The following is a 10,099-nucleotide window of genomic DNA, read 5'->3' as shown; positions in this document are numbered from 1 at the left end:
GTAAAATTGATAAATTCATCATTAAAAATCCAATTTCATCCATTGCCTTTCAAAATTGGTGACATCAAACAAGACTAATTTAGATTTCAAACAAAACAAATTTTGGATCAATATCATGCCGTATGAAAACGTTATTTAATCGGGAGCGTTGCCCTAGTTTTTTTTGAAAAGGGTTTTCAGAATTCAGAGAGTTAGCCACTTTCCCTCCATCATATCTAATTGGCTAAATGTGGTATTGATATGAAATTTAAACTAGAGATTATAGACATATAAATATTTAAATTGTCGCTCGTTTCAACTTAATCCCTTATCAAAATTAAAAGTTAAGTGGGTTGGAAGTTGGTGTTTTTGCAGTAAGAGGATAGAATTGAAAATTCCATCCATTCTCTCCACTCTAATTTATGGGGTTTGACTACTTATTTTTGTTGGCTTAGTAGTACCTCTATTTTTTTCCTCCTTGTCCCTTATCTCCATGTCAGTGTCAAATTCTTCAGACTCTTCTCCCTCGGACGATGAGAAGCTGTCATCCTCCATGTCCATGGGGTTTGTCCCTCCTCTTACCGCATCTCTAAGGTAGCGTTTGTTTTGAGGTATTAGGACAGAGATTGGAAGACTGAGACAGAATATCATGTTTGTTGGCTCAGAGACTGCTACTAAAATTTCTGTCTCTGTCTCTAAAATTTCAGTATTTCAGTACCTCAAAAAAGTGGGGCACAGGGGACTGAAATTTTCAGAGACGGAGACTGAAATTTTAATAACATTTTATACCTAAAATACATTCATTTCAATTAATTAGTTCCAATTTTATTCTTTGTGCAAATTAAATTAGAATTTTATTCTTGTTTCAATTTATGTCTCTCACGTTGCACCAAACAGAATACTAAAATTTATTTCGATCTCTGTCTCTTAGTTTCTGTCTCTCAATCTCAGTCTTTCAATCTGTGTCTCTCTACCAAACGCTACCTAAAAGACTTGGTTTTTTGGGTCTCCACTACCGGCTGATGCATAGTCACCATATTTGGTTGTTGATTCTCTTCTAACATCCAATCCTCTTCTTTGGAAACGAGAGAGCTGTCTCTTATAAAGGTTTGGTCTTCTCCTACCTTGCATACTTTCGTTCCACTTCTTTCTATTATGTCTATCTTCTGCTTTGGTGGTTGTCGTGGCTCATGTGTCTTGGAGTGTCCTCGCCGGACATATCCTGCTTTAATGAAGTGGGGTTCAGCAGTGTTCAGCCTTTTTTTTTTTGGTCCATAAGATAAAACCTTTTTAGATAAGTAATTTTTTCACAGAAGTAAATGTTTTTGACTTCTTTGGACTCAAAAGTTTGCTTGGACGGACAAACACCAACCTAGAAGAGCCCAATATACATCTTAAGAGCCCTTTAAGCCTTTTAGACAAAAAAAAAGCCAATGAGTCTTAACCCAATAAAAAACTGTGTTTGATAGTAACCAGTATCTTTGGTTTCGTATGATGTGGTCACTTTACTCACTTGTCTACCCCCGTTGCCACGAAACAATTCACACTTTAGCCACGACGCCAGTAAGACAGAAAAGCCCATTGCTTAATCTAGACGGTAGAACAAATCAAATGGTTAAACTAACGGCTCAGATCGCATTATTATCCAACACCAACGGTTAACGAGACAGAGGGTGCATCAAACGCCACGGACCTGCAACCACAACTCAATGCTCCGGTATATAAATCCACTACCTCTTTCCTTGACCTACTTCATAATTTCCAAATTTCCAATTTCAGATTGTTGCTGAAGAAGAAAGAGAAGGCTTTACTCTCTTCGAATTTCTCACTCTCTCTCTCTCTCTCTCTCACTCACTCACTCTCTCTCTTCAGGTACTTGCAGTGCTATCTGCAGTGTCGATTAGGGTTTAGAATCTGAAAAACCTAAGCCAGGTTTTGTCGTAGCTATTTATTAGAATTCAAATTTTGTACTAATTGATGATTATGTTTGCTCTGAATCCAAATGCTGTACCTAGAATTCTTGTTACTGTGAGTCTATGATTTTGTGATGCGCTCTTCGTTGCACTCCTAGATTTTAGGAATTCTATTTAATTCAGCTCCAAGCCTTTGTAGAATGCGACGAATTATCTTTTTTTGTTTGTATGCTTGTATATATAATTTAGGGAAACTATGTTTGCATTTAGAGCAACACTGCATAGTGAGAACAACAATGAATTTCTTTAGTTTTGTCCTTCCATTTCTAACCTGCTAGTTAACTTTTTCTGTAGGATTATTACCGCGTTACTATTTGCTTGTTTGATTCATTAAGCCTTTGAAGGTGAAGGCTTGCTTATTCAACTATGGGAGATAGTGAAACAGTAGTTGCCGAAGCACCTGCAGCTGAGACACATGCTGCTGCTGGGTTTGGTGACTCTGCCTCAAACCCTACTCAGGAAGCAGCTTCTACTGTTGCTGAGCCTGCTGCAGAGGCTGCTACTCAAGCCAATTCAGCTTATGCCTTAGGTTATTCGAATACTGGCGACGGGAATGCTTATGCTGGGGATCCTAATGCTATGCAACCAGAAGCCCAAACCAATTCAATGGAGGATTCCAAGCAAGGTACTGAAGCTCCAAGTGGGCTTGGAAGTGCAGCTACAGGCTCAAGTCAAGTAAATGGTGGTCCAGTGGGTGCAATAGCAAATGCAACAGGACTTGAAAATGGGAATGCATTAGGGAACACTGATGGATCGGCTGATGAGAAACAGCTTGCGGATGGTTATGGTATGATATTTTCTGTTACCTATATGCAATGCAACCCAATTTTTGTGTTCGATTCATTTGTTTTATTATCATCTTTTATTTTGCTGCTTGCAGCTGCCATGTCTGCTGAAGAAGATCGACTGTGGAATATTGTAAGAGCTAATTCTTCAGATTTTACGGCTTGGACTTCCTTGATCGAAGAGACAGAGAAGGTGGCCGAGGTTTGTTTCCATAATACATAAGACTTGAATTAGTTGTTGGAACTTGGATGTGTTATTATTCTAGTATTAACGTTTTTATTTCGATGACTGGGAGGAAAGTGTTTTGCTCTGCTGTTTTCAGTGGCAGTGTCTGCTTCGAGCTTTATAATGTAATGTCTAGTTTGAGTATGTCTTGCATATAGAATATATGAGCTCTTTGATTCTTTTTTTCCCCTTTTTAATTGGAGTAGAGTTGTATGGATGCATGTTGTCGCTGGTTTGTGTCTATTCTCTGGTTTGTGTCTATTCTCTGGTTATTCAGTCATTTTTTTGTGGGCAATATATTTGATTTGGTTTTCCAAAAGGAGAATGAAGTGAGCACTGTTCTGCATTTTGTTACTCATTGGAATGCTTCTTAGAAATTGTGATATATCTGCCATATGAAAGTTCGTTTTTGTCTTCTATTGTCTTTCTAATCTCTGGATCTTTTTTTGATGGCAACATTGTTATTGTTTTTATTTCTGCTCTAAGTTCTAGTACTCACAAATGACAAAACCCATTCAATAATTTCATCATTGCAGGATAACATTCTGAAGATTCGAAGAGTTTATGATGCTTTTCTAGCTGAGTTTCCCTTATGTTATGGTTATTGGAAGAAATATGCTGATCATGAGGCACGGCTTGGCTCTGTCGATAAAGTTGTTGAAGTTTATGAACGTGCTGTTCAAGGTGTTACCTATTCAGTGGACATGTGGTTGCATTATTGCATATTTGCTATAAGCACGTATGGGGATCCAGACACTGTGCGTAGGTAATGGTTGCTTATTTTTTATTATTTTTTCCCCTTTTTGGCATTGGGAGGTTTTCATCAGATTTCTTATTCACTGGGCTGTGGTGTTTCTCGCCTGCTTTCTAACCGAATTTCAGAGTGGGTGCAACAGTGATATCTTCCTTTTCTGGCGGAAAAGCTTTGATAGGATTGCATGTCAGAATGTTTTCCTTTCTGATGTGGAAATTTGGTTTTGAATCCACTATATGGAGTTGTTTGAAACTTTTAGGGCCATAATATACTTTTGCATTTGATTTTGAAGTCCAGAGTTATGTAGTTTGTTTTCTCCCCCCTTTTTGGAATGGTATCTGTCTTTAACTTTGACACTCTGAGGTGATCAATTTGCAAATTGCTGCTGGGAAGATCTCATCTGGTTAATGGCTAAGATGGCCTCTAAGACTGCTCCATTTCTCGGACATAGTATGATTTTTTGCAGGAAGGTAAATGCAGCGTTTGGATGTCTTATATGATGTTACGAGTGATTTGTTTGTCCCCTTGAACACTAGTGCTGCTGTCTCCCGTATATGGATGTGCATCAGTAAGTAGATGTTTGTACTCACCTATTAACCAGAACTGTGTGTCCATGTGTCAGGCTTTTTGAACGAGGATTAGCTTATGTTGGAACAGATTATCTTTCTTTTCCTCTTTGGGACAAGTACATTGAATATGAGTACATGCAGCAAGACTGGGCCCGTCTTGCCAATATCTACACTAGAATATTAGAGAATCCAAATCAGCAACTGGATCGATATTTCAACAGGTGATTATTTGTTTTTACATTATTTCTCCATCTCTGTTAAGTTTGAAAATACATTGCTAATGGTTCTTGGTGGTTTTTGTCCTACTATTTTATATGTGTAACGTCGCCTGCTGAAAATGATGTTGCAGCTTCAAGGAGTTAGCTGCAAATCGACCTCTTTCAGAGCTACAAACTGCTGATGAAGCTGCTGTAGTGGCAGGTGCTGCTTCAGAGGCTGCTGACCAAACTGTTGAGGGAGAGGTTCGTCCTGATGGTGCAGAAAATTCTCCTAAACCTGTAAGTGCTGGATTAACAGAAGCAGAAGAGTTGGAGAAGTATATCGCCATTAGAGAAGAGATGTATAAGAAAGCTAAAGAGTTCGATTCTAAGATCATTGGTTTTGAAACAGCTATCAGGAGGCCATACTTTCATGTACGGCCACTCAATGTTGGAGAGCTTGAAAATTGGCATAATTATCTGGATTTTATAGAGAGGGAAGGTGACTTAAGCAAGGTAACTGAGCTGGTTTCTAGTGTGCATTATTTCTATTCCTAGTTTTTCCTGACGTAGATTGACTTACAGTAAGTAAATCTGTTGTATATGTTTTACTGGATAATTCGTTGGATGAAGCAACTTTTTAATCGGGAAATTGAACTGAGACTAAAGCATGGGCCTTCAAATTGGTTTCTTGAGGCTAAGTACTTCAAACCCTAATTTGTCAGTGGACATTCTAGGTTCATCATGTGTTTGTGAAAGTTTATTCTTTTTAAAGTGCGAATGTTATGCATGCAGGTGTCCTCTAATCTTCCTAATCATCTGTCTCAGGCAAGGAGGGTCCCTCCTTTCATATTAGAGGGGCCTCTCTGTTCCGCTAAGGAGTATTTCTTAATGCTTCGCATGATCTTTTTACCATTTATATTATTGATTTTTGCTTATGTATCATCAGGAGCATCTTTTACAGAAGTTTATTTTCTTTCTTTCTATGAATTAGATTGTCAAGTTATATGAGAGGTGTGTCATTGCATGTGCCAATTACCCTGAGTACTGGATACGCTATATTTTGTGTATGGAAGCCAGTGGAAGTATGGATCTTGCAAATAATGTGCTTGCTCGGGCAACCCAAGTCTTTGTCAAGGTAGTTTCTGTTGCTTGTGCTCCACATTGCTGATTTTCTGTGAAGTTGTAATCATTAACTGTAGTGTTCAAGTAATTACTTTTGCTCCAAAAGGTTTGATGACCATGTTGTCAAATAATATATATTACAATTAAATTCATGTCATGTAGTATCTTGAATTTGATCATTGTTATTTGTAATGATGCAGAGGCAACCTGAAATACATCTTTTTTCTGCTCGGTTTAAGGAGCAGTCTGGAGATATAGCTGGTGCTAGAGCTGCCTATCAACTTGTTCATACTGAAATTTCTCCTGGTCTTCTTGAAGCAATAATCAAGCACGCGAATATGGAACATCGACTGGTATGAGGACTTCATAAATAGTGTCTCTTCCATGCCAATTCAAGTGTCCATTTCTTACATCTTTTCAATCCCTTTTGATGGCAGGGAAAGTTGGAGGATGCCTTCTCTTTGTATGAACAAGCCATTGCCATTGAAAAGGGAAAAGAACATTCCCAAACATTGCCGATGCTGTTTGCTCAATTTTCTCGATTCGTCTATTTGGTAAGTTTGGAAATTTATATGGTACAAATATCCTGAATATTTTTTCTCATTTGAAGCATCAATAAGATTAGACATGGATGTGCATTTTCATTTGTCCTTTGCTATGTTATATTATTAGTATTATTAGCCCCAGTTTGGATGACACAACTTAAGACTTTCTCAACTTTCCAAAATTCAAAATTATATTTCAAGGTTGTTACAATTTTTGGCTGTATGTCTTCTGATTTTCAAAAGAGTTATCTTTTAAGGTGTTTGAGAAGTTAATATCTTACTTCTCAAGGGACACTTAATACAATGATAAACAAGCACTTCTACACTTTCTCTTCAATTGCAAAATAACTTGCTTTTAAATTACTTTCTAGAATTGTATTTTATGATGTTTAAGTACTTGTTTGGATGAGCTTCTACGAAAATATATTTTTTAAGTGATTTTTTTATAAAATCTTTTAGAAAAGTAAAATAATTTTATGTTTGGATATCTCATGTAAAAATATCTTTTTATCTAACAATTATGTTTGAAAACAATACAAAAATACTTTTTTGTTTATTTATTATGTCAAAAACATCTTTTTTTAATGTGAAAAATATCTTTTAATAGATGTAAACTGTAGCTTCTAAATTTTTTTTTTTTCTGGTGCTTTTACTTTTATTACTAAAATTTTGCGGAACACTAAAAAATAAAAAAAGATATTCTTTCAATGAAAAAAGATCTTTTTCTAACAACTTAATGACACCAAACAAGGACTAAATACCAAAATGGGCCCATATTTTTATTAATAAGGTTTTGCTTAATGATTACATTAAGCAAACTTTTTTAGGATGCAAACAAGGAATACTTTTATATAGATAACAATATTTAAAGCTTATTGTCATTATGAAGTATCTGTCATCAAGAACATACAAAACCTTCCATTTTTTTTGTTTTTGGTTGTTTTTTTTTGGGGGGGGGGGGGGGGGTTAAAGTGTGCCCTTGGGGTGTTATTTATGGCTCTAATGATACATTATGAAGTATCTTTTATGTATTAGGTTAACCGTTTTTTAATTTTACTCAACAATTCTGGTTATATATCACTGGTTATATAGCTTCAGTCAGTGTTAATTGTACACTTATTGAATTTGTTCTTATCATTTCTGCCCAGGCTTCTGGGAATGCAGAAAAGGCAAGACAGATTCTAGTTGAAGGGGTTGAGAATGTTATGATGTCGAAACCGCTACTTGAGGTCTGTCCTATGTTTCCATTTCACTATAAATTATAAATTAATTTGTATAACGCAGTTGCGAAATTTTCGTGTATTACCTCAATTTTTGAAGATCTAATGAGTTCCTTTGCTTCTACATTACTGCAGGCTTTATTGCATTTTGAGGCTATTCAGCCCCCACCAAAGCGAGTTGATATGAACTATTTGGAGTCACTGGTAGTCAAATTTATAATGCCTAACCCTGAGAGTCCTGGTGTTGTAAGTGCAGCTGAGCGGGAGGAACTTTCTAGCATTTTTTTGGAGGTAAACATTTATGCGGAGCAGTGGGCCTTACCTGAATTTCATCTTTGCTCAATGGTTATTTGGTTCGAATAGTACATTCAGATGTCATTAGTTGGAGCTTCATTATGTATCCAGTGTCCAGTTCCTTATAGGTGCCTTCTTTTCTTAAAAATTATATTCTATTATATGGTCCATGGTTTGATTCTTCTTTCTTTTTTAAATGGTTATTTTAAGTGACATGAAATGGCCTCATGTTCCGTCTTTGTTGTTAACAAAATTTTTCTTTCTGCTTTTTTTTCCCTCGTGTAATCTTGAAAATTGACGCCTTGTTAAAATATTTCACAAACTTTTCTGTTCATTTTCCAGTTTTTGAATCTCTTTGGAGATGTCCAATCTATCAAGAGGTGTGAGGATAGGCATGCCAAATTGTTCTTGCCACACAGGAGCATGTCAGAGTTAAAAAAACGTCATGCTGAGGACTTTTTAGCTTCAGATAAAGCAAAAATGGCAAGATCTTATTCTGTTCCATCAGCTGCCCAATCTGCAGTGGGTGCATATCCAAATGCACAGAATCAGTGGGCTAATTATGGTGTACAACCTCAAGCTTGGCCACCAGCCACACAGGCACAACAGTGGCCTGCTGGCTACACTCAGCCGGTATATCCATCATTTCTCTTTTACGTGCTTATTTGCTCTGTGTGAACAGGGTTTGTTTATATGTCCTACTTACTAGGGAGAAATAAAAGGTTAATTGCTTCTGTTATCATACTTCCATATAATTAGAAAGGATTAGGAACACATTAATGTGATGCAACACAGGCTATCAATCCACGGCAATAACAGCATCGGTTATAAAGGGTTGAATTAGCATTTGTGCAGCCTTTTCGATCATGCAACTGTGGGTTGATTGCTGACAGTTGTGTCCTTATTGCTTTTCATTTGTTTTGATGGAGTTTGTCTTGTCAATTATAACATGGCATTGTTTTATCCACATGTAGTTGATACCATCTAAATATCTAACAGGACAAGTCTTGGTTGGTGACTGTAGTTGACTTGTGGTTTATATTCTTGAGATGTCATGTCTATTCTGCAGCTTGACAATTTTCTTAGTTCCATGTTTTTGGGGGGTAGCAAGAGGTGGCTCTTTATGAGGTCTCTATCCTTGTTTTGAACTGATTGATTCTGATTTGATGCAGGCTTCATATGGGGCTTATGCTGGATATGGAGCTAACTATCCAAATTCTCAGGTGCCTGCATCTGTTCCACAAAATACTGCTTATGGAGCCTATCCAGCAGCATATCCGGTACAGGTACAATCCAGTTTCATGTCTATGTTTTTGTGATTTTTTGGCCCTATATGATTTGTTTCCCTTACTGTTGTGTAAGATAAATTTGTGTACCTATTTCTAGCGTTAATTGATTTCTCAGTCGTTGACATAAGGCTGCTACACCTTAATATGTCTATTGATTGTGTCATCTCTGTACACTCTGCTATGCTGAGATTGCTAGTCGATGTAACTACTCTCTTTTTTTGTTTCCTCCAGCCGGCCGTTCCCCAGCAAAGTTATGCACAACCTGCAGCGGCTGTGGCTCCTGCTCAGCAACCTGCTGCAGTTCCTCAAGCCTATTACGGGAGTTATTACTGAGCTGCCTAAATGAAATGGCTCCTGTTTCTTCGTGTATTTTGTTTTTCTCTTGGGTCTTCATATTGTAGGTTAGATATTAGGGAGTTTGGAGCATAGTTGTAGTGAGCTCAAGTTTATACCCATTGAAGATAGTAGAATATGATTTTGATTAACCTGCAATTATTAGTCACGTTGATTCCATAAAAGATGTCTATTTTTTCCTCTAGATTGTCGTTTGTCATTTGATAATTGCATTTGTGCGGTTAAGTTAACAGTCATGGGTCGTTAACATGAATTTTCAAATTTCATCGGGTAAAGTTGTTAAAAAAATACTAGTGTTAGAAATGCCCTTTGTTGATCGTGAAAATACTTCAATTAAACTTACGAGTGGTATGATAGGGTGCAGTGGATTACCACTCTGCTCCAAGTAAATATAGCACGTCAAAAGGAAATCGTATTCGAGTTATAATGGAGTATATATTTGGTCGAGGAAAAAAGTGTCTCTTTCATTTAGGATAAGTTTCAAATTTGTCTCAAAATATTTGGTCCATGTAATTTACGTATCTAATGACTAATGCTACTTTTCTTCCATTGATATGTTTTGGTCAAAAGTTTTTCTTTCCAATTTTACCACATAATTCATTCTCGAGTTAGGTTTTAAAGTAGTCTTTAAAATTGTATTTGAGTCTCAAAGTAATTTCTAAAGTTAATAATTACCAAAATTTATTTATACTCCAGAACTCATAGTAGTCTTCGAAACATTTTTCATTTATCGAAACCTTAAAAGAGGCGTAGAAAATCCTCTCCCCCTGTCCCCCAGCTCCCACCCAA

The 10,099-nt window shown here is 36.7% G+C and overlaps 1 protein-coding gene across 7 annotated transcripts; it reads left to right on the top strand.

Moving 5' to 3' along the window:
* The first annotated feature begins 1,669 nt into the window (after positions 1-1,669).
* On the top strand, positions 1,670-9,494 carry LOC130932875 (pre-mRNA-processing factor 39-1). 7 transcript variants are annotated; one of them, XM_057862334.1, is made up of 15 exons: positions 1,670-1,851; positions 2,247-2,739; positions 2,833-2,939; positions 3,500-3,729; positions 3,846-3,899; positions 4,340-4,507; positions 4,636-4,999; positions 5,478-5,621; positions 5,809-5,961; positions 6,046-6,162; positions 7,302-7,382; positions 7,509-7,664; positions 8,010-8,300; positions 8,840-8,953; positions 9,188-9,494. In XM_057862334.1, exons 2-15 carry the CDS (start codon positions 2,319-2,321, stop codon positions 9,287-9,289), a joined length of 2,502 nt encoding a protein of 833 aa, XP_057718317.1. In that variant the 5' UTR covers positions 1,670-1,851; positions 2,247-2,318; the 3' UTR covers positions 9,290-9,494. The 7 variants fall into 7 exon arrangements, 6 of the variants coding, with proteins under 6 accessions (XP_057718317.1, XP_057718312.1, XP_057718314.1 ...); XM_057862329.1 differs by lacking the exon at positions 3,846-3,899 and having other exon boundaries at positions 1,671-1,851; XR_009067546.1 differs by lacking the exons at positions 3,846-3,899; positions 8,840-8,953; positions 9,188-9,494 and having other exon boundaries at positions 7,509-7,795; positions 8,010-8,247.
* Positions 9,495-10,099: the final 605 nt, after the last annotated feature.

This window comes from Arachis stenosperma, chromosome 6 (genome assembly GCF_014773155.1).
Source record: "Arachis stenosperma cultivar V10309 chromosome 6, arast.V10309.gnm1.PFL2, whole genome shotgun sequence".
Lineage (NCBI taxonomy): Eukaryota > Viridiplantae > Streptophyta > Magnoliopsida > Fabales > Fabaceae > Arachis > Arachis stenosperma.
Note: the sequence above shows the minus strand (reverse complement) of the source record. Positions and strands in the feature narration are given on the sequence as shown.